The 27,750-nt window shown below is 40.4% G+C and overlaps 1 protein-coding gene across 1 annotated transcript; it reads left to right on the plus strand.

Moving 5' to 3' along the window:
- Window positions 1-1,949: 1,949 nt before the first annotated feature.
- On the plus strand, window positions 1,950-27,654 carry LOC100698953 (ubiquitin carboxyl-terminal hydrolase 22). Its single transcript, XM_003450116.4, has 13 exons — window positions 1,950-2,437; window positions 14,671-14,803; window positions 16,151-16,264; window positions 16,362-16,463; window positions 18,078-18,244; window positions 19,774-19,933; window positions 20,425-20,527; window positions 21,635-21,793; window positions 23,122-23,248; window positions 24,321-24,412; window positions 24,824-24,886; window positions 25,332-25,481; window positions 25,567-27,654. Exons 1-13 carry the CDS (start codon window positions 2,318-2,320, stop codon window positions 25,607-25,609), a joined length of 1,533 nt encoding a protein of 510 aa, XP_003450164.1. The 5' UTR covers window positions 1,950-2,317; the 3' UTR covers window positions 25,610-27,654.
- The last annotated feature ends 96 nt before the right edge of the window (window positions 27,655-27,750 follow it).

Below are 27,750 nucleotides of genomic sequence, written 5' to 3' on the forward strand. Positions count from 1 at the left end.
CATGCTGTGTCAGGTTGACTGCTGCATACTGAAAAGCTACTATTCGTGATTGAAAAGGACAGTCTCAAGCCCAATGGTGTTCACCTTAGTATTATGTATTTCTTTTAACTAATAAATGATTAATAACATGCATTCAGAAAACATTCACGTTTCAGAAAATGTCTTCAGGGAAGTAGGTGCAATTTCAAGAAGATTTCATATTTAATTTTTTCCACTATCATGACGTGTACACAACTTAAAGCTCACAAAAGCATCATAAACCTTTCAGTGTAGATTTTTTGGAACCATACAGTACCATTTTATTCATGCAAAACAATTCCACTCCTGTGTAATGACCACTACTGGAATAGCAGTGCATTTTACTGAAAAACTGGAATTAAAACGATTCCTCAGCAAATCCCAAATAGTGTAATACAGCCTTAGAAAAGGAAAAGGCGTTGCATCAGCAATATTACCCACCAGATGTTTTGCTTGACACCAAACATCCGCACCTTCCAGTGTGCTTATGATCAGACTTCAAAGTCTGTTTTAATTTAATGACACTGAAAAAAAAGTTATAAGTAATAGGGGATGCAGAGCAATGACGAGCTAGAGGCTTGCACAGACTTCTCCACAATGGGCTGTTTTAAAAAGAAGAGATATTAAATGTGGGAATGAATTCATAGATAGAAATCAGTATATAAAATCCAGAATTGTGGGCTTCGTTGTGAAAAATTGGCTAACACTGCCCCCAAGTGAAAAATGTAAGAAAGTAACACTTTATTAATCAAAATAAACAAACAAAAAAATAGTTTCTGTTCTTTTTTTCAACCCTCTCATAAATCTTAAAAACTAAATCACGAAAATAAATCATGCAACCCAGACCCAGGCTGTCGGAACTCAGCCTTGGGTTCATAATGTATAAAGGTAGTAATTAGTGTGATGGAGTAGGGCTGTACTGAGACCAGCTGCTTGATCTTGGTTGTCGTCATCTCAGGTGCAGATATACTCATTTACAACTCTCTCCACCACCCTTCCTAAATACAGCACGAGTATGAGAAGATTATAAGTCACTATCCACTAAGCCACCTGGCTAATGTTGTGAATATTAGGTATTACCAACGCTTAAGAAGGTCCTCTGTTGCCTTTGGTGATCGTGGGTGACCGGGATGCTGGCAACAAGACCACTGGATCCTGTTGGCTGGCTTTCATACAAAGCTTATAAAAAGTCTTAGGTCTTCCATATGTAGTTTGTCAAGGCCTTAAATGCTGACATACCATGTACCATATAGTTATATTTAAAGATTAGCATTGCATTTTTGAGCCCTCTGCCAGGGGTAATTATTCCCTAACTGTCTTACTTTCATGTCAGTCATCACGGCATAAACATTTTCAAATTTCCTTGCATCCTTTATGCCCATGCACAATTTATCCACTAGGTGGTAGGCTTCAATTGTTTAATTTAAAGGGGTTACAAGTTTAATAGTTAGGACTATACCTTCAAATATGTGCTGGAGATTTTTGCACATGTTCAAATAAACAAAAATTCAGTTTACACTATTGCTATTATGTCACACACTCAACTGCACTGCAATCATAAACTGAAACTTTTACATGAATAAAGAATGACTTATGTAAGAAAGAGGGCATCGCTTCAATAAAACATCCTCTAACCGAGGCGGACATGTTACAGGACAGCAACAAATAGGTTGTTCTTTTTTAATATTGCTTATTTCAGAAGCAACAAACCCTTCCACTCATGGATGTAGTGTGCACCATTCAGAATAACGTTCTTGTAAAATTTGGATCGGTTATATATTCCACGTTATCCCGGGCAGGAGGCGTTTGTCTCGAGCCAGTGTCATCGACGAAGTCAATGGTTACGGGACACTCTAGGCTATAAAACAAACACACCATTCGAGTTCCAACACGAACGTAGTGACGTAATTTTTTTGTGGCAAATCATAGCGCAGGCTGGGCGGGCATTGTGAAGCTGTAGTTGAGTGTTAGCAGGCTAACTAGAGAAAGAAAGCTAACTAATCGTGAGAGTGGAAGTGGAGCTAAACGAAAAGACAACTGTCAAAACAGCAAGGGGAACAGAATTTTAGTGAAGTGATAATTCTGTTTGATGACTACATGAAAAGATTTAGACCTAGTTAATCAAAGACCGTGTTTGTCAGATGCCCGAGGAGCATTTTTGGATACTACATCGATTGTCCCATTTCCAAACGGAAACCATTTCTGGACAGACAGTTCGTGCTAGCTAGCCTAGCTAAGTGAATAATCCAGGAGACTTTTCATTGTCACCTAAAAACCCATACTGAATGTTTTGTCTGTCATGAGTCCGGCCGGGTGCTCCCATGTGAACGGTTATAAGGTGGATAATTGGAAACAAAATCTTCGAGTCATATACCAATGCTTTGTTTGGAGTGGTACTGCTGAGACCAGGAGACGCAAGGTAAAAAAACAAAAAACAAAAAAACACAGGAACTGCAACGCTAGCCTCACAAACAGAAGTGAAATAATTTTTAATGTGGCACAGACAGACAAAGAACTGGAGTGCAAATGGTGTCCCACACGAAGCACAATCACAAAATAATTACGGTCTTAATGAAAGTACTCTTGCAGCAGCAAATGTTGCCAGTACTACGGTTAGCCACCGGTAAGTTAGCTAGCAGGACTCTGCCTGGTGAACTGCGGATACTGTAGGATCCTTAGCAGAATTAACTGAAACACTGAAATTGTCTTTATTAAGTGAAACAATGATAATTCGAGCAAATCGGCTATTAGCTGAGCGGTTTGCTGGATGTCTAAACTTGGATTTTTTTTCTTTCCTTTTTTTGGAGTTGTGGCCACGGGTTAACAGTAACCACACCAACTGGGACCTATTGTGTCTTCGCACGAACACACTGAGTCCTCACGTTATTAGCGGGTTTCTCTTGGGCTTCCTAGGTCATTGTTTTGTGTGCGTGTGTGTGTGTTTCCTTTTTTTTTCTTTTGCTCTCTTCTCTACCCTGACCATGTCGCTTTCAGGGGCTTCCGCTGATTGCTTTATTCCCAGTTTCTTTTTGGGCTCATCCCACACCTGCTTGGCCTACACAGCTACGAGTATCTCTCTACACTGATGTCATCACTGGACCGTGCTGCGGTTTCTGTTATATTCCCACCCTATCACTCCCTTTCTTTCTTCTTTTTCTTTCCTCTTTTGTTTGGTTTTGAGCCACTGTTTTCACATTGACTAGCTTGGCTTTGTTTTCACTCTGAATTAGCAACAGTTTGAATGTTGCTTGCTTATAAGCCATCTATGCTTCACCTGCATGTTGTGATGCATATTTATGTCGTTGTGATAAAATAGGTACTTCACAGTGATGCAGGATGGGCAGAGCTGGTGAGTTGATGCTTTCCCCCCCTCTCCTCATCTTCACTGACATAATGCAGGTAGTTCAGATGAATAAGAGCTGGCTTGCTTTCTTTCCTCCCGCTTACCCACCCGCTTCAGTGCCTCTTCATTTAGTGGACAGAATATTGGATGTAAACCAATGTAGCAGGAGGAATCGGCCCCATCCTTGTATCGTTTGTGATGCCAGAAATAATGCCTGTTGGGGAGGGTGGACCATGAGTAGAACAGCCAAAAGCATGGCTCAGTTACATTGCGGGTATGTTAGAGCAAATACTGCTAAATGGTCAGTGACCCTTTTTTGCTTATACAGTGTTAGAATGACATGCTTTAACTTGAGCACAGCGCTCACCCTGTCTGTCTTAATTCTTTTTTCACCCACCCAAGACAGCAGAATTATAAAGCAAAACTGTAAGAGAGCATCTGAAAATGTATACATGACTGTATAATGGGGGGCACTGCTACAATTTATTTTAAAAACCTGTTTGGTTTCTTTGGCACACCACAGACAAGAAAGTGCTCAACAGCAGTTCAAGTCCATCATAAAAGTATGACTTGTCATAGGTGTTGCTCACTTCTCAGTGATGGACAGTGGTATGGCTAAACTCCTGTTGTTGTGTTTAGTGGTGGCTAACCTGGTTTGTCCTATACGTTTCGGAGGAATCTTTCACTATCTGTTTTGCAGCGCTCTCTGTCTCAGCAATATTCCTGTCAGCTCCACACAACCATCTTTTTTGCGAGATAATATCTTCCAGAGTCTCTGAATCAGCAGCAAGCACTGCTTTTCACATAAGACGTACATCTAACAAATCTTTCCATGTGTCTGCAATGTAGAGACAAACACAACAGCAGTTTATCAGAGGTATAGTGATGTTTCTTTTCCTATTTTTTTTCCATCAATCCTGCACCATCTGTGCTTGGTAGTATGCTGCATAAATAACAGTCCTCCAGGCCCAATCCTGCTAGATGTTAAGTGCTCAAGGATAGATGACTGTTTTGCATTGAAAGTAGTGACGAGCAAGCTTCCATACAGTTTAACATTTTCAGTTCCAGACTGGATTGCATTTTAATTCATGCTCTGTGCTCCACATTTCCATGTGCGTTATCAGTTCAGTTTTTCATTATAATGTATCCCCTCTAGATTCTCTATCATGTCAAATTATCACAATGCGCCTGTAGCCTTAGAGTCATGCAGGCTTTATCCATGTTTCTTGCTTGCTATACCTTGTTATATTTCCGTCATCGAGCATATGACTAATTATTATATTGAAATAGCATGTTTACATACGGCTGAAAGCAGGTAAAAAAGAGAAGTTACAGTTTCTGCATTTTACTTAGTTGAAATATTTGTGCCTTACAACTTGTCACTGAGCCTGTTTAGCTTCTAACTAATGTAACATGCAGAGCACTATTGTGCTGGTTCAGTGGTACAAAAGTAATGTCTTCATAAAGTGAGACCACTTTGTGTTTGTTCTTAAGATCATTAGATACCAGTATGACTTTATGTTTAATACTTATTGCATCAAAATGGTTTGATTAGATGACACTGACACTGAGGGATATTGTGAATGTCATATTCATTCACTAGATAAAAGCTTATCTGTGCAGTTCCTTTTGCATATTCATCTTACACTAGTGGGAAGCCCTGTAAATTAAGAGGCACCTTCTGGAAAGATGAGAGTGTGGTTTTGGTTTTAGAAGTGCCTTATAATCTTGTAATCTTGTATTGCATTTTTCCCATCCTCTTTTAGAAGGGACTGTCCCCAGGTGATGCATTTACGCAGTCGCCTGTTCTGAATGTACAAACCGTCACTGGTAAAACACGGTAGATTGAACATCAGGAATAGGACACTGCAGGAGATATGTGGTGACCCAGTGTGGCCTGGGATCCTGTGTGTTACATTTTGAGGATTATTTATTTTTTGCATTTTGGTTCTAGAGCAAATTCCCCATTCATCTTGAATGGCAAGTACTCTTATCTGCTGTGTAATGCTCTGCAATCTGCTACTGACACACAGTCGAAATATTAACCATAAACTCCACGTTTAATGTTGTTATTTTTTGTTGACTCTGTCACGCCTGAAGCCTGGTGTCATTTTGTTCTAAAAATGTAGCAACCGTCTTCTCTGCACAATCACAAATGGCCTCTAAATCATTTCATAATTGGGACACAAACGGTCCATTGAGAAAACAATTAAATACAAATAAAGGGGCGTTTTGAAGATGCCCCATGAAATGAAATGGCAAGAATAAACAAGTATACAGTGTTGTTTGTCTTCGGGGTGGATTTATTCCAGATGAATAAGTGTGTGGTTTATTGTATTTAGCCCTGAACAAGAACCTAGATGCTGGTTAGTGGAAAGATCTTCATCAGCCATACTGGGTAGCCACAGGATTGGAAAGGAAAGACCATTGCTTTGGTTTGCTTTCCCTTCTGTCTTTCAAATCCCTTCTGTTTTTGATATGCTAAGCTAGTGTGGTTTAAATTCTGCGTGTGATTAAAATGGGTATACTGTGTGGCACCTTTTCTCTGCTGTTTCCTGACATTTTTTTTTCTCTTAATTGCCATTGTAATTGCCAGATTTCCAATTAAGTGGACTTTGACAGAAGGGTGTCAGAGCAGCTTTTGTGTCATTTGATTGAGGCTAATCTATTTCAGTCGTATTTAAAATTTATAGTTTGTGAATGGCCATGGTTGTAAGTGGTAATGCCTCTATTCATACTTATTTATCTTGACATTGTTTAATCCAGGAAGATAGACTCTTATTTCCTTTACTGGACTACTCCACAGTGAGGGTCTATGCAACAACAGCTATTACCCTAGGTTGAGTGGAAACGGGGTAAGATGAAAGCAGAGTGGGGTGGGGTTGGCAGAAGTTTTGCAGCCATAACTACTTTGAAGATTGTGCTGTTACTTAGATTAAAGAGTAATGATTAGAGAGCTGACAGTACTGAACTTGTATTTTCTAGTTTTGATAAATCATATATGATCTGAGAAACCATATCCCCCTGCCCCCCAGCCTTCCTCTACCTTTCCCATAAGTGCAAACCCCCCTTTGTGCTTTTCTGCTTTTGATGAGAGAAGATGAGAAATAAATCATTTGCTAGATGCTGCTGGAAATTTTAGAAAATGGATATATTTTCAAGGATGACACATTTACGACTCCCGTCTCTCCCTCCTCTTCTTTCAGTTGACATGCACACGTGCACAAAATCACAGAGGCACGGCCCATCCCAGAGAGCGCCTGATTTCTGTGCTATGAGGAGATCTCTTTGTCAGATCTGCCTCCATCGCATCACAGGCCTGCTCCTTGACTCATCAGCATACGTTTGTAGCGCCAGGATCTATTCCTACAGTCGCTTCTTATCACGCTTTTTTCCTCTTCTGCGCCCACGCCGCTGCTGCCTGCGTTACCTTGACTTTATTTTATTTGTAAACCTTGCTCAGCCATGGTTCTTCTTAAGTCTAGCCCATTAAGTTTGTTTCAAATACTCTTTTGATTATTCATATTTTATTTAACTTTATTGGTGTACAGTACTGTGCAGAAATCTTCAGCTACTCCTCATTTAGGTGCAGCTATGTTTTTTTAAAACATCTACATACATCCCTGGAAATATAGTGTATATAAAGCACAAATAGAATTTGTACAATTCTCAATAGGTTGAAAGTCAATATTTTTGTATCATCATCTTTGTTCTTCCACACAGCCTGAACAAAAAAATTATACATTTGAAAATATTATCCCACATGCCCTGTTATTACTGATTTTTCAGTCGGTTTCTTTTGTAGTTTGGTATACCCCAGCTTTTTCTTCCAGTTTCCCTTCCTTAAGAATGGCTTCTTGACAGTCACTCTTCCACTGAGACCATTTCTGATGAGGCTTCAGTGAACAGTAGATGGATCAAAATAAGGGCCACATACATCTCTCAGGTCCTGTGTGAAGTTTTTGTGGGATTCACCCCCCGTTTCTTAAGGGCATGGCTTTTAGATACTATCCATCTTCTCTGGATAGTTTTTAAGCCTGTCACTTCTTTTTTTCAACCTTCAGTTGTCACTTCTTAAATTTTTAAGGACACATTGCACACGATGACACTATACGCCAAATATTCTGGCTAATAGTTTTCTTTTGGGAATCATCTTGTTGGTGTAAAAATGCTATTGTATACAATTTAAAAATGTTTCTTTGCAGGGTTGTATTGTTATGTGTAGTTAGAGCACTGATTCATCCCTTGAGTCGGGTGCCTTTTTATGCTTGATTGATACATAGGTCAGTGTGAAGTGGTTTAACAATCAAACACACAAAAAAATATCACATTTCTTTGAAAATGGTCAGGTATAAGGACTGAAAAACCTTGGGAAGAACTGTTTTTCAAAACTACTTTAAAAATTAGAAGAAAATTTGGCTACTTCGAAATGGAACAAAGAAATGGTTGGGTTACTCAAGACTTATGCAGAGTTCTGTATTTATTAGAATTAAATAAAACATGGGTTGAATTATTATTTTTCTAATTATATCTTTATCTGAATTAATTTGATTTTGTGGATCCTGGGAAATGCATAATCAAATGGTCTATTTTTCTGTTATTTATTTATTTATTTTTTCCCCTCTCATCCGATTGGCTTGCAGGCAACACTCTGTGGCTTTGGTGATGTCAGATTTTGGTTTCTGGGCCCCTGTCCAGGCCTGTTTTTTCCATGTCTGTATGCTCTCTGTCACTCCTTGGTTTCTTCTTATGTGGGTTTCGGTCTGTCAGGCACCATGGCTATGGCTCAGTGAGTCAGACTAAACAAATGGTCTGTAAACCCCTCCCAGAGTAATCATGGACCTGGTGTGTCACCTTGTGGTGCCCCTTTCACATGCTGTTTGCCTCCCAGTTTTTTAGTCATAGAAAGTCTTGCCTCATAAATACTCTGTGTCCTGAGGGAACTGTAACACACTCTGTGAACTTCTTTGTACTGTACCCCTAGGTGCATTTTATACCATGCTGGGTTTTTTCTTTTCTGGTAAGACATACCAAAGGACAAACGTTAACAATCTTCCACTTGGAAGCAATTTTAAGTAAGTAGGTACAAAATTGACAAATAATAGCCACATATGTAAAGTGTTGGTTAAGCATATGGGTAGGATTTTGCATGAAAGGTTACTCTTAGATAAACAATGGAGTGGAGCGTTATAAAAAAGAGAAAAACAAAAACAAAAAAGCAATGGCCTCATTGGTCCTTACACCCGAATATTCAGATATGGGAGTCTTTGTAAGCAGAAAAGAGCATGAGTTTGCAATTTCATTGGGCTCATCTCCCTTTGACTGATTCCCTCTTCCTCTCCCACAGACTGTTTCTTTTCATTGCCCTCCCTTCAACTACACTTCTCATTTGACTGACCAGCAGGCTTTGGAAAGGCATCACTGCCACAAAGCATGCTGTTCGTGGCATGAGCCAGCCAATGAGGCTGCTGTCCAGCCCTCCCTTAGTACCACCATCTGGCTAATGAGCTGTCAGTCACTCTCCAGCGGCTGACCAAGCCCACAACCAAGAGGCAATCAATCTCTTTTTTGTAGACACTCGGTTATTCCCTATAGTTAAAACCTTTCACTGAAGTGACAGCTTTTCTTGGGATTGATATTATGTCTACAAAACATTCTCTCTCCTTGTGAGAAAGACAATAGCATCAGACACTTGGATGACAATTACTTGGGTCTGCTCTGTAATATCACTTTTAAGGAAGCTATATTGCAATAGCTCCATTGTGGCTCTGTTCAGTGGTGCTTATAGATTTTCTTGCAAGTGATGGTTATGGCTTATTGGTGCTGAAGGGAAAAACACGCAATTTGCTGATTAGTCCAAGGGTTCCATTCAAAACAAGCTGCTCTTCAATTTCTGATTAAATAAATAGTTGTCTTATTTTGGTAGAGCAGGCTGTGGGCATCTGATAGCTGCAATAACCATATAGCAATTTGTTAGCTTGGACAGTTAAACATCTGTGCAGCTTAACAAACTTGTTCATAAATTATTATTGTTTTTAAGAGGTGAATTGAATTAATGTTGGCTTTGTGCTCTTGTGTGATGGAGCTTTTTGCATTGATTCACAATGACCTTTAAAGGGAGTGTGGCTGGTTTCCAAGTATATGCATATTCCAGAAGACGATCTCTGAATACAGTATTACTAATTAAATGCCATATTTCATCTTTCACTGCTGCATTCTGCTGCCTGTTTTCTCCCACATCCTTTAATGTCTTAAATAAAAGAGTAAAAGAATAGAGAATGCAGCCTGTCACTTCCTTACTCAGTGATCTTAATTACTCTCACATATTCACTATGTAGATTGTCACGTGTTCTGCAGGCCTACAAAATCTGCACAAATCCCCAGTATGGAGTTCTCCTTCATACACTGTTTATTCAAATGTGTGTGTGTGTCTGCCTTTTTCTTTTTCCTGGAAAAAGTAGACTCTGTACACTAGGGGCTTAGGGTTTAGCTTTATGTCGTTATACCACTATATGTGACAGTATGAGGCTAAACTACACACTCTAACAATCCCCTATGTCTCCTACAAGTTAAAATTCATATGTATGAGGTGGGAATACATTCTCAAGCCAAGACCACACAGCATTCATATCACTTTCAACAGACCATGCAATGAGCTGACGTGAAAACGTATAGATTCATGTTGTGTATCTCTAGGGCAGCTTACTGAAAGTGCATGTTGTGGGCCAGGCATTGTTATCTGAAAATAGTGGGGGTGGGGGGTTACAGCATCATTCTGCCAAGACAGCGTCAGGCAACAGCCCCATGAGGTCAGTCAGAAGCAGTGTGGTTCTGGAGCATCACCATCAGTTTCCTTCCTCAGTCTCTTGTTGACTTGTTCATGTTAAATATAGAGTCAAAGAAAACTCGGTATATGTACACACTTGTGTCCAAGTACCACAGCAAATGTCTAACAATGTCTGTGTTTGCTGTGTGTTTTCAGGCATATTTATAGTATGCACTGTTAATGTCAGTTACGGTTAATGTATGTGTGTGTGTTGAAAAGCATGCATGGGCTTATGAGTGCTAGGCCAGCATGGTGAGTCACTGTTCTCATATAGCTTTGCTCTCTAGTCTGTATTGACTTTGTTGCCCCTCCCCTCCTTGCTCCTCTCTTTACAGCAGCAAGAAGGTTCTCCGTTGAGCCAGACCTTTGTCCACATCATAATTGTTGTCATCATTCTCTCTCCTCCTCAGTTACAGCTCATCACATTACTGGCTACGTTTGAATAACTGAATGCATTACCCTTAATGCTTGGAGTAAGTGTGACGTATTGATGGCACTTTTGTGAAGTAGATCTAGAGCACTGGAGGATTCATATTTATTCCATCATGGTCATTTTTTGCAAGCAGCCCCACACAGCCTCAGTGGACTCCACAAAGCATTATGCCCTCTTTTGCCCATGCTAATAATAGATTGGAGGTATAGTCATTTAAATCGGTGCCTTTCTGAATCTGCTCTTCTATAAATCAGCAACTTTGCGCATCATTTCCCTTCACTCAGAGCACAGCCTAACCGTCCTCAAAGAGCGTGCATCCCAGGTGGGAGATGCAGCCTAGCGCAGCACGAACATGAGCTTGCTACCTGCTCGACACTTGTTCCAGTCATCTGAGCCAGCGGCTGATCAATAGCTGATCTAATAGAACATTAAAAGCTCCAGGCGCAGACAGAGATGCAGGACTGCTGACACTGAGGAGTAGACAGCCTGTGAACTATTGTAAGAGGGAGAGAACAGGGATAGATTTTCTGCCCAATACAGATGTATTGAGGTAGGGGAGGGTGAGGAGTAGGGTAAGGCGTGGCATTAGCAGGGTTTCTTGTTTTTGGTGCTATGGTGCAGTAGAGAAATGGGGATTAACATCACTGCTGGTGGATGGGTTTGGACAGGCAGTTAAAAACATAATATTAATATTAAGTACAGTGAGTAGCTTTTCTTACTGGTGTATTTAGGGCTTAATTTATACTCTATAAACACAACTGCTTCTTCACTCTATCATTATACCACTACTGTCTCCCATTTTACCTTTTATATGTTTTACACTCGACCTTAAAGATTTAGAGTTTGTTGTAGATGTTAGTCTTAAGTGACGTAATTAGTTCATTTCCTTAGATTATTCACTCACCAAGTTCATAGAGCTTTTCTTTGGTGCTGCCCCTTCTTCCCAACACGCATTCAAAGCTGGCTGCCTCACAGACCAATTTGAATAAAAACAGAGCTTAGTGCCTGCAACCCTGAATATCCCCTCCACTGCAATGTCATCACAATCTAGCCCATGCCTACTAATGCTTATCCAAAACATAGACCGCATTGGGAGTTCTGCTGGCTACCTCTGTGTCATTGCATGGTACTGTCCGCATTTGAGGTATCACACCCTGACTAGCATACTTTTCAAATCAAATAAGTGAATTTTGAATTCTTTTCTCTTCTAACAGTAGAATTTTGCACAGGAATGGTATTTTTATCTTGCAACCACTTGCTCCTACACAATTTGTGACCATTTCTGCCCACTCCCACTGATAAATCATCTCTGCAGGGATTCAGGTCTCAGTCCAACTGTTTTTTTGTTTTTTCCCCTGCTAAAAAAACATAATGCCTCAAGTACAATTAACAGCGGCATTTCTGTTATTGTTAACATATCAAATTGTGGTGTTAACTAAAAAAAAAATCTGTTGCAAGTAACTGACAAGAGAAATGATAGAAATAGAGCTGTATTGGGTATCAATATCACCCGATATCAATATTTTTTTTATATAAATTATTGTTTATGTAGTCCAAACTGATTTTTTTCCTCCAAATTGACCATCCATCACTACTTAATAAATACCACCATTACTAGTTATAAAGCCAGGTTAAGGTGAATAGAAGGTAACTAATCAGTGTTGGAGAAGAAGGTGACTCAGGTAATTCATCTGCCATTTTTAAGAAATGACATGTTACACATTTGATAATGCTACAGCGAATAAACCATTCATTGTATCATCAGGGTTATTTTCCCCCATTCCCAGGTATACTGTAAAGTAAGAAAGAGCCTTTCATTACAATGGAGGGCTAGGTTCAACAAGAAAATGGGTCAGCTGACTACCTGAATATGTTGAATAACCAGGTTTTTCCATCATTTAATTTTTTTCTTCCCTGAGCTTATTTTGTGATGACAATGCTAAGATTCATCGGGCTCAGCCTGTGAAAGAGGGGTCCACATAGCATGAGTCATTTTGACACATGGGTTAGCCATTAGAATACAGACCTCAGCTCCACTGAAAAACCTTTGCATGTGCTAGAGAAGATGCTTTATCTGAGACTGTAGCAGCATAACTATTGGTTCAGAGGCACCTAATCTACCGTTAACTATAAGCTAACAATAAGCAAAAAGGCAAGTTTAATGTACTGAAAATGTATGCAGCATCTAATAATAATGCCTAAAGGAAATATATAATATAAATAGAGCAGACTGTCTCTAGGGGTGTTTGGCTTTTGAAAGTGAGTTGCTGAATTTGTGGGCTTGTGGCTAATTCAGCTTGAGGTGTTTTCACCATATTGGTAATTGTGAATTTTTTGTTTTCTCCAGTTGTGTCGAACATTGGTGCAGATGAGCTTCAAACCACCATTTGCAAGAGTTGTAAGGATTTTTTTTAAGTGTTTGTCTCAGGAAGTGAGGTCTAAATATACTTTCTGTCCAAATATCACATGACAAAGTAAATTTTTAAGGAAGCATAAAAATGTTGCATTTCACCTTTAGGGGCCACTGGAAACAAAATGCATAGCCATACCAAGCGGCGAGATGAGATTTTAGAGACTGTGCCTTGCTGAACGGCGTTGTTACTTGCAGCTATAATGTTAGTTTCTTGAAACACAAAACCTTTACACAGACCTGAAACTAATGTGCCCGTAGAAGCCCAATTCAACTTCCCACTTCTTTGCCCAGTTCTTTGTCATGGGAAGTTTCATTACAGAACATATTTACACTTAGTTATTTTAGGGATGATGATTGCATTATTAGTGATAATTGTATAATAATACCATTTCATTGTACACTGTTAATGTTCACTAATATGTGGTTTGTCCAGGAAGAAGAAGGCAAAACTGACTGGACCTCTTTTTAACATTTTTTTTTTTTTATTTCTATGGCACAATGGCGGTTAATGTTTTTCAGAGTGTCTCAGGTTACGCTTTTGAATCCCAATTCAAAGTTAACAATAGGCAGACAACATAACGCGGGACCGCTGAGTTTATGTGCAGTAGCATTAGTTATAAAGTAGAGAGTGAGGTTAGTTTCACACACTATGCCTAAAAGTGTAAAACCGAAAGCTGTTCGGTCATTACTTTTTCCTTTTATTTTCTGTATCTTCACCTACTTCACAGCTCTTTTTGTGCTATCTCCCCTCTAAGTGGGTGACTCATTGCATCAGGTCTGCACCCTGAAAGGCTTTGATTAGATTGCTTTCTTTCTCCTCCCTTCCTTATTCAATTTCTTCCTTTCAAACAGGCATGCTGACAACTTTCTGCTGTGGTGTCCTTTAGATTCCTAAAAAAACAAACAAACAAAAATCAGGCAAAGCTCTGATTTTAAGTAGATCAATAATACTGTATTTATATATTTATTTATAGTAGTTTCATGTTGACCTTTCACCCTTTTTAAATGCTTGACCTGCATGTCAAGCAGTTCTGTCCTACTCTATTGCTGATCACATTATTCAGGACTATAGTTCTACACATTGTGTTCATAGAACAGATCCTTTATCCTCTGTGTCACTCATGCTCTTTAGCATTTTAGTTTTATAGTTGCTGCTTATTATTCTACATTGATTCCTTTAAGGAATTTTGCATGTTTGCCAGTTATGCCGTGGTATGAATGAAATCACTGACAATACATACCTACTGCTGTTAGTGAGTTACCCGCACACTGTCTGCATCCTCTGGTGTGCCTGTCAAGCATCAACACCCTTTATGGCTTGCACGTGTTTAAAACAGAAAGATTCACTGTGAAATTAATTTGTCGCTGCGTTTGATTTGTCAGCAGGCCCAGCAGTCTTTAGTCTGTCCTCCTGTCAGATTCATTCAAGCTTTGTGTCCTCAGAATTGTTTGTTTGACTGACTTTGAGATAGAACTTTATTTCTCTGCTCTGTATACCAATACTAGGCCTCTAAGCTCTGTCCTGCTGCAGAGGATTTTCTCAAAAATATGGACTTGTCCTCTCCTGCCTTGATCTTAATTCTTTTTGTCCCCTGTTCTCTCCCAACCCCTCCTCCCTTGGGTCTTTTTCTTCCCAGGCCAAGTCGTGTATCTGTCACATGTGTGGCGCCCACCTGAACCGACTCCACTCTTGTCTCTACTGCGTCTTTTTTGGCTGTTTTACGAAGAAACACATCCACGAACACGCAAAAAACAAGAGACACAATCTAGGTAAGTTGCTCACTCTCACGTACTCTAAGACCCTAGTTGGTTATATTTAAATTGTTCTCAAGACCAGTGGCAAAATAGATGCTGATCTCAACTACCTCTGAGCAGCCAAGGAGCCAAACCCTACTCTCACTGCATCGCATTACAGTTCCTGTGGGAGTGCCTAAGCCAGTCACATTTAAACTACCAGAGTCTTCTTCAGCAAGGGAATGGTAGACTTTTGCTAATCTTGTGCTACCAAAAAGAGTAGCTTCAACATTACATACCAATTATGCTAAATAAGACAAAGGTATTAAAGAGCAAGATTTTGACATCACCCTGATGAGCACAAATTAATGTGGAAACAACAGAGACAATAGAACAGTTTTGTACACATCTTAATGGCTTTAATTGATTTAATCCATTTCAGCAGTTTGGTTACACACACACAGACATACACAACACACACACCCCATCCCATGTGCTGGGATACGGTCTTAATTAGCGTTGAGCTTTCCACAGGTGCCTCCCTGACACTGGCACTCTGTTCCTCTCTACCTCTAATCAAATTAATCCAAACTCCCTTGTCTGCTCCACTGCTAGATGTCAAGCTCCCTTCTCAGTGCTCTGTTCCCATCATTTTCACTTCCTGTTCTTAGCAGGCTCACTCACAGGACTTTGCTCATGCCTTTTTTGTCTGCTTTTTTTTTTTCTATCAACCTCATTTCCCCACCTCTTCATCCTCTCATTGTTTTGCTCTTATGCTTTACTCATTTTAGCACAAGTGCTGAAGTGCTTCTCATGCCTTATGCAGGACCTTGTCTTCCTCCTCTCTCTGCCACTTGTATTATTCTAATTTTTCTTCATTAACCGGGTGCTGTTGTATGCAGAGGAGCATCCTATTTCTATATATATATTTTACTGTCTTTTCTTATTTCACGCTCTTGCAAAACACTGAGCAGCACATATACACCGGTTGGTTTTTCTACATGATGCATTAGCTCACCTTCTTATTGTGAGTAGCGCCAAAAACGGAAAGATGTCCGGTTAATCTAAAAATAGGTTGTCACAGCAACAGAGCTGAAATATTGTTGCTGTGGAGTTTGAAAATGGAAGAAGGTGGGTTGTGTTAATGGGAAGCACAAGTGGGGGTGGTAGACAAATACACCTTTTCCATCACTGCTTGCCTCACATCTGTAATTTTTCTAGTGGAAGCAATAAGATGGTAACACTTGGTTTTATCAGTGGTTTTAGACAGCAAAATAATAATTTAAAAAAAACCCATGTCTATTACTGTAAAAAAAAAAAATCTACTTATAATTTGATTGCATTCTATCACTCACTCTCGTTCCTCCTCCTTCCTTCCTACAGCAATAGACCTATTATATGGTGGAATATATTGTTTTGTGTGTCAAGACTACATTTACGACAAAGACATGGAGCAGATTGCCAAAGAGGAACAGAGGAAAGCATGGAAATTGCAAGGTATAGCATTCTGTTTTCATTAATACAGTTTTCTTTCTTTTCTCTTTTTTAAACTAAAGCAGCCTGGTAATCTCTGCGCCGTCACATTTGTCCACAGGCATAGGGGAGAAGTACACGACATGGGAGCCGACCAAGAGGGAGCTAGAATTATTACGACACAATCCAAAGCGGAGGAAAATCACTACAAACTGCACCATAGGTGGGCAATGGACTGCATTGTTTATTCTGCACGTCTTAATCTGCACAGCTTTTCTTCTCATCACAGTTGTGATTGCTGTGGGTTCTCTCCATGGCTCTTTGTGTGTTTGTGTACACGTGTGTGTGTGTGCGCAAGTGTGCTTGGAGTCACTCATGCATTTAGGTGTAATACTCAAGGTCAACCAGACTGGGCAGCCCCACAGGCAGTGGACTGGGAGAGGCAGGACACAGTGTTCGCTCTCAGATATGTCCACACTACATCAGAATGTGTGTCTATCTCTACCCAGAACTTGTTTTCTCTTTGTTCCTTTTTCGGAGTTATCTCTTGCCATGCTTTTACCCCTCCTGTTGTTTTCATTGTGTCTCTAATTTTGTACATGTAGTAATTTACCCTTTTTTCCACCCCCGTCTCCCACCAGCCTTCACTCTCTTTATACCTTCAAACAATTTGCTTGGTCAACCTGACTGGGCAGTGGAACTTGTGTCTTTATGTGTGCGCGCCCACCATGACCAGTCTAAATTGTTTAGGCGCTCACTGAGCGCTCTTATCAAGAACCAAACCGTGGTCAGTTGGATTAGACCCAAAATCTAGCTGTGTCTCACCTGTTCTTCTGGCCATCATTTCTCACTCTAAATGAATTCATTCAAAGCTTTGGGAACACATCCAAGTTGCACACAGTGTTGCTGGCATACCTGACCCAACACCATATTAACTTTTCAGCCAAACAAAAATGGATCACAAAGCATTGGTGGCTTTTATACATAACTTCATTATGTTTAAATAAATCAACCAGCCTTTTATATATCAATCTAGAGTTAAAAAACAAATTTAACTCAATTTATTAAATGTAAAAAAAGTGTTCAAACCTTTTACTTTACTCTATATTCTGACAAGGTGCATTTGTTTCAGAATTTACAGTACATACCAGTACAAAAAGTGTGAAATCCAATGAACTCTCCAGAGCTCTGTGATTAAAATTATGTCGCACCACAGCTCAGGCTAAAGGCATAAAAAGCAACGAGTATTCCCAGTAGCATAGAATTTTGATGTGTCATCTTCAAAAGTCCTTTGTAGGGATAACCATCGCTCACAGTAAAAGACACATGACAGCTCACAGAGTTTACCAAATGCCATTTAAAGGACTCTGAGATAAATATTTTACTTTCTGGAAAGAGCTCTTAGTGAACATGAGGCACTGCTCATCTTCTGGTCACACCCCCATGGTAGAGCATGGTAGTAGCAGTATGATACTATGGGATTAGTTCTTAATAACAGGCCCAGGGAAACCCGTTGCAACTCAGTGAGTGATGAATGGTGAGCAATACAGCTTTAAGCATGATGGTAACCCAAAGCTAACGGCTAAAACATTGCTGAATTGGGTTAGGGATAACTGTCTGGCTAAGTTGAGTGAAAACCTAGACTTTAAAATGAGAGAGCATTAAAAAAAAAAAGACTTGTAAAATGTTTTTGAACAAGGAAGTTCACTTTAGTCCAAAGATAAATATGATTTAAAAATCTCTCCATTGCCACCAGTGTGAATTGGAGTCACTGCCGTGTTTAACCTTCACCGCCATGATGTTCTCCCTCTTCTTTTATTCCCTTTTTGTTCCGCAGGTTTACGAGGGCTAATAAATCTGGGCAACACGTGCTTCATGAACTGCATCGTTCAGGCTCTGACACACACACCACTGCTACGAGACTTCTTTCTCTCCGACAGACACAAGTGCGAGATGCAATCAAACTCCTGTCTGGTGTGTGAGATGTCGCAGCTTTTTCAGGAGGTACGATGCACAGTCGACATGTGCAAACTTGTTAGATAGGTTTGGTAAATGGCACAAAGAAAATGGGTTTGTGAATGTTTAGTTTTTTATAATCTTTTTTTTTTTTTTTTTGGGTGTACACAGCTATAATTTGAGAGATTTTTAACAACCATGCAATACAGAATGTTTTCTCTGCCATAAAAGGCTGAGTCACTCTTGTGCTCTTTTGTCAAGTCCAAAGAGGGAGGCAGAGACAAGGGAAGAAATCCTGCCTGAAAGGAATGTAGAGTGCCACATACAAATGGATGAGCAGAATGCAGTAATTATACACCTTTATTGAATCTGATCAGCCAGATTTAAATTACATAGCCTTTAAAAAGCCTTAACTGTTTTTTCTTCTTGCAACAGAAAATAGGCATTTTATGTCTAATAAACTCATCAACCCAGAGTCTTACGTAATGACTGCCTGCTCTGCTCCCACACTGTCTCACTTCCTTCTTACATCCTCTCATTTGCAGTGTATATCGGCACACAGTTGGCAAGTGGTGTTATAATATATAACGAGTTGAGTCATCAGCCCCCCACCTCCGCAACACACACAGACATGTCTGTCCTGTCTCAGTTAGCTGAACTGTTCACTTGTATTTCACATGAAGTGTCTTTGAGACATGAAATTCAGGATTTTACATTTAAACAGTCCCTGGCACATGAGCAGTCTTTTTTTGGTGCCTAAGCCTTGTTTCATAGGTTACATCCAGCTCCCCTCTGTATCTTCATCAAAAGTCATCTTCTGGCTCTGCAGGCACCTGCGTGATCTCAGGCAGCTTTTTTGGATTGAAAAGGGGAGGTGCGGCCTGCTTTGATCAGCGACTCTCTCCTCTTCCTCTCCCCTATTCTTGTCTTCGCGTTGTCGCGTAATTCGTTTGTCAGCCACCTTCAGACTGCCGAAAAGGAGAAGAGTCTGTAAGATTCAAAAAGAGACGTCAGCTCAGCATTTTTTTTTTTTCTTTCACCGCTCAATCAGACTTCAGAGAAAACTGAGGAGTATAAAGCGACGTGCGCGCATTATCCGCACGTCGGGAAATGAGATCCTTCTCTGGCGTTAATGAGCTCTTGTTGGAACTTTGTTGCACTGTTTTTGCACCCTGCCAGTACTTGCTTTGTCACTTGCTTGTCCATCCTGACCTGCCCTGAATTCTCAGTCCAATTTCAACAGCAAGCCAGAGATCTCCAGCACATAACAGATGGATATTTTTGCTGCACACTCTCCCCGTTTTTCCCCCACCCATCCGCTTTGACTTGCCTGCGTTGTGTCTTACACTTTCCCTCTCTGTGGATTTGCTGTCATCAGAGCTGGCTCTGTTTTGTAACATTTGTTAGAATTCATTTATATCTGGCAAGACCTGTAGAATGAAGTGCTTACAAAAAAGCCAAAAGAGACTGGAATGAAGTGGATAAAATAACACACCTAGTAACACCTGGAAAAATAGGCTAACCACCTTTCTTCTTCACCCTCACCCACCTGTCCCATCTTTCATCCCTTCTCCCAGTTCTACTCGGGCCACCGTTCGCCCCACATTCCATTCCGGCTGCTGCACCTGGTGTGGACTCATGCACGTCACCTCGCAGGCTACGAGCAGCAAGATGCCCATGAGTTCCTCATTGCAGCATTGGATGTACTGCATAGGCACTGCAAAGGAGACACTATCAGTAAGTCGTCCTTAAACACAATTAGTTTAATGGGTTTATTTATTTATTGAGTTTGTGGCCCATAAATACTTTAGTCTGAAATTCCAGTTTGACTTAAATGAGTAAACGCAGCTAAGAGCAGTGTCGGCTGAGATTGAGGGGAGTGTTAGGAGACAGAGCCACCTACTGTCTCTGATCTGGCATATCGAATTATACCTAAAATCTACCGACAGACAACAGTGCCTTACTTCACTGGAAACATACTGAAGGAGACTTACAATGTACCAAAGGGACAGCAAGCAAGTAGTGTAAGGAATGTCAATAGGCCCTGGTGCAGTGCAATGACAGGTTGACTCAGTCATAGCCACAACAGAAAGGCTTACCCTGATTGGCTAGAGAGAATAAAGAGCTGTGAAGTGGGAGCGAGGCACTGTGAAGCTTTTAAATGTGCTAAAGAGGTGGGCAGTGTGTAGTTCTGTGTGTTCATATTGTCTCCTCTCTCTGGTCAACAGACGACAATGGCAAGAAAGCCAACAATCCAAACCACTGTAACTGCATCATTGACCAAATCTTCACCGGGGGCCTGCAATCAGATGTTACCTGTCAAGTTTGCCAGTAAGTGTGTGTGTGTGTGTGTACATGTGTTCAGATAAAAACCCCGTCATGATGCAATGGAAAGGGACTGCTGAAAGACAATCCCACTCGAGATGTTCACTAAGCATTCATGTTGAAGCAGCATCACGCCTTCTGTCTTTTTTTCCCCTCCAACATTTACTCATTCATGCATCCTCCATATATTCCTGTCATCTTCTAGTAGTGGGGGAGCCATTGGTTTTTGCGCTCTTATTCAAAGACCCAGTCCCTGCAGAGCTGCTTTAATGGAGGTTGTCTAGACAGCAGCGCAACCCAAGCATTGCCTGCTTCCCCCTAGAGCTGTCCTGTCACATTAACACTAGCACGCTGCACTGAACTGGAAAGCACCTCACCCAGACTTGCAGGCAAGCCCAGCCCAGCTTACTGTGACATTACCTGCCTCCACTGTGAAAGTAGAGACTGCTGATGCAGAGCTGCTCATGACAGTGCATCACTGTGGCAGTAAATCATGCCCCTTCATAATCGTTAAAATCGCTTTTTGAATATAATGGGTAAGCTCTTAAGCAATAAAATGCATCAGCAAAGGCTTTCAAACTAAAGTAGTGCCATACTGGTGTCAAATTACTGCAGAGCTGATCTCCTATCGCCATAAATGCATGTCTGCTTGCCTTGCTAGCCACCCACTGGTTTCTCTGGGTATTGCAAAACCATGACTCATCTAATCAACATTGATAATATTTGGCAGCCCACCCCTGTGCATATATATTTATGTATACTCTACGCATTTTGCACTTGAGGCCTCTGTTTTGCCCGGGCTGCAGTCCATCACGCTTATTGGGCTGTAGTAATACAAATTCTTTACGCAAAGCCATTTTCTCTGACGTAACACATCATTGAATTGCAGATGGACCCGGAACAACTGTGTAGATATTATTCACATGCACACATTCAGTCTTCCATCAGCCTTAAACAAAGACATGATCAGAATCTCAAGGGGGCTGTGGGAGTTTAATCTTACTCGTTACCATCTATGTCATCATACTGCCACCGAACTACACAAAGCCACACACTAATAGTTAGACATTATAATTGGACTCCCTCCTTCTTCTTCTTTTTTTTTCCCTGTAGTGGGGTTTCCACAACGATAGACCCTTTCTGGGACATCAGTCTGGACCTTCCTGGCTCATCCACGCCTTTTTGGCCCCTCAGCCCTGGAGGGGATGGAAGCACAGTTAATGGCGAAAGCCACCTGTCAGGATCCACCACGCTCACAGACTGCTTGCGCAGGTATATTCATTCATTCATTCATTCATTCATTCATTCATTCATAACGCTCAGTCCAAGTTCCACAGGAGTGCTTTCTTTGTTTTGTTTTTTTTATGCAACACTTTAACACTTTGAAAAACTGCTTAAAGCCACTGGGGAAAAAAAAAAAAAAGGCCTGCCGGAAACGCCATCTAAGGTGCAGATACTCCCTGTTTATGTCTAGACATGGAAAACTGATATTATGGATTATAGTGGCAGCGGCACGGCCGACTGGCAGCATGGTGCTGGAATTAGAGTTATACTGTCACCTGCTGATTTTGCAGGCATTTTGCATTTTAAAAGTGTTTTTTCACATTTTTATGTAAATGAAGGTTTGTTTATTTTGTGTTTTGTTTTTTAATAAATGTTTCTGTCGGCATTTTTTCTCTTTTTGAGAGTCAAAGAAGAACATTTTTTTTCTTGATTTTAAAAATACTTGTGGATGTGTCAGTGAGTGTGATGTAAAATACATAAACAAAAAGCAGAAGCAAACCAAAACACTGTAGGCATGGTAATCTGCGCTGATAGACAGTAACACTGATAGTTTTTAATCATTGCTGGATAGAATTAAATCAGTTTATAATTTTTTAAAAGGAAACAAGCTTTTATCAGTCCACCTGCGTCTTTTCAGCAGCAGTCAAACATTCACCCCACCCCTGCACATGTACAGGGGGTTGCATATAGTTTCTATTCAGGCACAACAGCCGTGTTATCCTTGAATCTCATCTTCTCCCATCACCAGGTTGACAGAGGGAGTGTGACCTCTCATATCTCCTCTACTGCCTCTTCATTCTTTCAATTTGTTTTCCTCTTCTCCTTATCTTATTTCATTCTTTTCCCGTTTGCCCTCACTCTCTACCACTCACATTTGTCTCATCCTCCCCCTCTCTTTTTCTCACCTCCTCTCCTGCTGACTTTTTTTTTTTTTTTACTGCAGCTTCTCACACATCTCTAGTTGCTGCAGCAAGTCTCTTAAAGCTACAGAACTGGTTGATGTTATTGCCATGGTGATAGAGGCGTTGGCGACACCACATGGGCTTTTGCGTTAGGCAAACTGACATGCATATGTGCTGCAGCAAAACCGTGCAAGCAGGCATATTATACAGACCTTCATGTTCTTCCACTGATGCTGAGAACAGCTTAGTGTGCTCCACATTCAGTGGACATCTAACACAACCAGAAACACTCCACGCAGAAATCTTTCTTCCTGCTTCTCGCGTTTCATGCCTCCGTTCCGTATCCATTTTCTGGCTGCACGTTTTAACACGTCATCTCTCCCCTCTCTCTTTATTGCATTCTTCACTCTGCAGGTTTACGCGACCTGAGCATCTAGGAAGCAGTGCCAAAATAAAATGTGGCGGTTGCCATAGTTACCAGGAGTCCACCAAACAGCTGACAATGAAGAAGCTTCCCATCGTAGCATGTTTCCATCTCAAAGTAAGTCACCCGTGTGCTGCCAATTATCACTCGTTACATTGTCTGTCACTGTCTGACAGTTTGATTATTTAAGGCTAATCTGAGGATCTAACATTCGCACGTCTAATTTTGTCACCACTCCAAAATAGTAAAAAGAGCTCTGTGGCTTAAAAGGAAAGTTCACCCTTAAAATCAAATGTGTGTATGCGTTAATGAGATTCCTGCATGCTTTTATATGTAATTGAGCTAATAAGCATTTCCTTATAATGCTAACGTCTCATCCCCTAAAAACATGAGCAGCAATCTGAGCAGTTTTATCTAGGGACTACTTTTCTTTCCATCATTTCGTAGCTTTTTTGCTGCACAGTGGGAATCTTGAACCTGCCCTTGCCCGTGACAGGATGTAAACATTAATGCCAAGCTATAAGGTTGACTAGCTCCGTGTTTCCTATAGTTTGCAACTGCACTGCAGGCCAGAGGAAAAACAAATGCATTTGATCTTGACGTGAACTTTCCCTCCTTTCTGCCTTCATGCCAATGCATTCTGCTGTTCAATTATCTGTACTTGTTCTATATTGCAGTGGCCTTAATATATGATTCATTTTGCTCTGTGTGTATGCAGCCTTTCATCTGATGTCAGCAAGGTTCACATTATGCAGTGCCTTAGCTGGCTGGTACATGTGCGTAGGTGTGTTCATAATTCAATTTAGCTGTTGTTGCCTCCTACAGTGTTGCACCTTTGTGCAGTGTCCCAGGACATCTATGATTTTTAATGACTCATACGGTCCTCCATTATCTTCATGTTTTATTTATTGCAATACTGGAGACCTAATGTATTTGTAGGCTGCAATAATGTTGTCTTAGATAGATATCAGCCTCACTTGTTATCTCATTACAAATATGGAAATATTTGACAGCCAGGGTGGAAAACATACATTTCACTCATGTTTTTTTTTTTTTTTTGTTTTTTTAATATATACGATGCCTATTAATTCTAAACATATAGTATTGGTTTCCCCATCCCCCGCCTCTCTCTCTTGCCCCTTCTCCTTTTCCCGTCTCCCTTCTCATCAACCCTCTCTGGCCTCTCCAGCGGTTTGAGCACTCTGCTAAACTACGGAGGAAGATTACCACGTATGTTTCCTTCCCCCTAGAGCTGGACATGACGCCCTTCATGGCGTCCAGGTAAGATGATCACTGAAGTCTACATGTTTCATTTTTACTACTGATCACGCCCTCAGCTTTTCTTTTCATATATATGTTATAGTAAATATGTGACAGCTAACACCCAAATGGGAAAAAATACTTGTCCTCGTATATCCTTCACCTTCCCAATTCATTTATTACATTTTATGACATGCTTTGTGTAAATGCTCCCTAGTAATATACACTGGTGTCACTAGAGCATGCAGCAGCAGTCTTGCCCCACCCCTGAATGTTGCATCCATTCAGCTCCACTCATAAACTGAAATATCATTAGTGTTACAGGCAGAGAACCCACATGCTTTCATTGATTGTAGTATTCTGCCACCTAGTGGATTTTTGAGGCAGTTTACACTTGCCTCAAACATTAACTGTCTTCTTTGTCTTTTACAGTAAAGAGAGCAGAATGAACGGGCAGTATCAACAGTCGGTTGATGTATTAAACAATGACAATAAGTGAGTATCTTGGGATATGTATATACATCGAGCTGATAGTTATCACTAGATTCTCAGCAGTTGTTGCTGTCTGACATCAAAGAAGAAATTTCAGCTCTTACACAGTAGCACATGCTAATGACCCAAACCATCCGGCTGTGACTTCCCCTAATTAAATCAATTTGAAGCCTATTAAAAGCTGCTTAGTTTTCTTCATCCATTGCAGCTACAACAGCTTTAATTTTCCAGGACATTTATTGGGAATATACTGTGTCGATAAAACTGACAGCTTGTGGGTAAAGCAAGAGGACACAGTGAAAATGTGTTTCCTTAATATCTCTATAGTGTGAAAAATGACCTTAAAGTTTAATGGTGCTGGGTTTTGAACCGAAAGAGCTCATTTACTGGGGCGATGATGGGATATTCCTGTATAAAAACTCAGTTTTCTTTCCTTTTTTATTTTCAGGTATTCCTTGTTTGCTGTGGTCAACCACCAAGGCACATTAGAGAGTGGCCACTACACCAGCTTCATCCGCCAGCACAAGGATCAGTGGTTCAAATGTGATGATGCCATAATCACCAAGGCTAGCATTAAGGATGTACTCGATAGTGAAGGGTAAAAGTCAAAACACAACATTAGTGCTACATAATCTGATACAGCGTGATACTGTAATTCATTTTGTTTTCTCTTTTCTTTCTAGGTATCTCTTATTCTACCATAAACAGTTCCTTGAGTATGAGTAGTCTTTGTGACCAATGACCATGAAGAACCACTTGCTTTTAAATGAGACAGTCATGTGACTGGCGACAGGATGAAACACACAAAGCTACCTGAAACTTTCTGACTACCAGTCTGCTCCTCCAGTTCTGGAGGACGAAAACTAACAAACAAACAAACAAAAAGAGATGTGTAAAATCACACATACTTTCAAAAGAAAACAAAATAAGCACTGAGCTACTTCTTGGCATCTACTTGACAAAACTGAATAAAGAGGAGAGGAGGAGGAAGAGTCAGGCGCCGCCAGTTCCAGGCTTGGGCAGAGGGAAGAGGCTCCACACCCCGCCGCTCTCTCTCCCTTCCCCTTCCTGCTGCAGGGGCAGAGTCTGAGTGTGACAGACTGTCACGCCGATTGGGCATATCTGGATTTTTTTTTTCTCACAGTATTCTGACCCCACCCCCACCCCCTCTGTCCCTCTCCACCTCCCACACACTCTCCATCTCTCTCCCATGGTGCTCTCATTTCAGCTGACCAAGCATTTAACTTAGTGATGATGGAGGACAGTATGTTGTCATATGCATAAAGGACTGAATGCAAAAAAAAAGGAAAAAAAAGGAGAAAAAAATTAAATATATAAATCAGCGTATTATGAACTTTGCAAGGACATTTTTAAACTTATGGTTATGATTCTTATCATTTGTGAATTTAGTTATGAAATACTGTATGAATCTAGTATACATCTATTTTTTATGGGCAAAGAAATAATGGGAGAGCTTGGAAACGCTGCCTTTGCCAGTAGCTGGGGAAGCGCTGCCATGGAAACTAAACCGATTTGGACCTGAGTGTTCTCATGTTTCATTATTTACTGTGTTGATTGTTTCATTTTTGTTTTTTAAAGTCTGGCTGAGGGCAGGGAATATCTTATTTTTTTAGCGACTCGTTGAATTTTTGTTTACTTGTTTTCTTTTCAGTGTCTTTTATTTTTTTAATTGTTGTTTTCAGTACATTCATATGTTTCTTGCTGTCCTGGTACTGGAAATTTCTTTTTTTGTTTTGACGTATTATACTTTCATTCTTGTGGAATTGTTGGTATAATGATGGTGATGATTAATTGGCTCACCTTTTGCTGTTTAGAAAGTGTGTATGTTGAATGTGAGCTTTGGGTTTTTGTACTGTATGACAAGAAGATTCAATACACAAAACTACAGATCAGGTCCTGTAATATGTGAGGCTGATGTGTTCTCTTCGAGTTGAACACCTTGAATGTTTCTGTGCAAAGGAAAAAAAAGAAGCCCTTTTAACAGCACTGCATGCGATTGGGCTCTCATGATCTTATATGTGAAAAATTGCCCTTAGTAATGGCTCGAGGCTTGTTGCCCGTCATGATTTTTTTTTTCTGTACTTTTGGGTGGGAAGGCTGTTTGAGATTTATAGTGGATTAAACACATTGCACATATATGGGCCCTGTGCGACCGCAGTCTGGCTCTGCATCCATCAGTATTAATCTTCTCCATGGCAACTGTGGATGGTGTAGACCAGTTTGGCTTACAGTATGTCTTGCCTCTGCAAACCTAGTGTTCTATTAAATCGTTTGTCAACTCAGACTAGATAACGCACATACGTGTCAGGGTTTTGTGGTCACTGATTGTGTGTATTAAAAAAATTGACGGATTGAAACTTGTATTTAAAAAAACAACAAAAAAAAGACCAGGGCCCTAACCAATCACAAAGTAATGCCACATTTAAAAAAAGAAAAAAAAGAACCCCTGTTTGTTTAGCTGCTCTATTGAAAACCAACATGCATATCCTTTGGTCTCCTGCGTAACCTCAGCTCGTAGACAGTGATGAATTTCTGAAGAGTGAAATTGAAGACTTCTGAAATGGTCACACTGTGGTTTTGTTCTGTCGTGGAGCAGTTGAGACCGCCCAAAGGACATTCAGGGACACAGCTGAAACGAAAAGGAAGAGGAGAGCTTCATTCGTTTCAGTGATTAAACTCAGAACAAAACTGGAATATGGATATGCTGTCTGTCTCATTTCTTTCTTTTTGTTTTTGTTTGCACATTAAAATATATTTTCAGAAGTGAAGCGCTGCAGTGCATGTACTGTTATAGAAGAACAAGGCAGAAACAAAAATGGAGTCTCACTTTGTCAAAACTTAGACTG

The sequence above is a fragment of the Oreochromis niloticus genome, linkage group LG4 (assembly GCF_001858045.2).
Source record: "Oreochromis niloticus isolate F11D_XX linkage group LG4, O_niloticus_UMD_NMBU, whole genome shotgun sequence".
Taxonomy (NCBI): domain Eukaryota; kingdom Metazoa; phylum Chordata; class Actinopteri; order Cichliformes; family Cichlidae; genus Oreochromis; species Oreochromis niloticus.

What these genes read in the sequence shown, in the direction of transcription:
- LOC100698953 (XM_003450116.4), top strand. Translation starts at nt 2,318, where the DNA reads ATGAGTCCGGCCGGGTGCTCCCATGTGAACGGTTATAAGGTGGATAAT. An exon ending in CACTACAAACTGCACCATAG is followed by an intron (nt 16,464 to 18,077) that starts GTGGGCAATGGA and finishes TTTGTTCCGCAG; the next exon opens with GTTTACGAGGGCTAATAAAT. An exon ending in GTATTAAACAATGACAATAA is followed by an intron (nt 24,887 to 25,331) that starts GTGAGTATCTTG and finishes TTTTATTTTCAG; the next exon opens with GTATTCCTTGTTTGCTGTGG.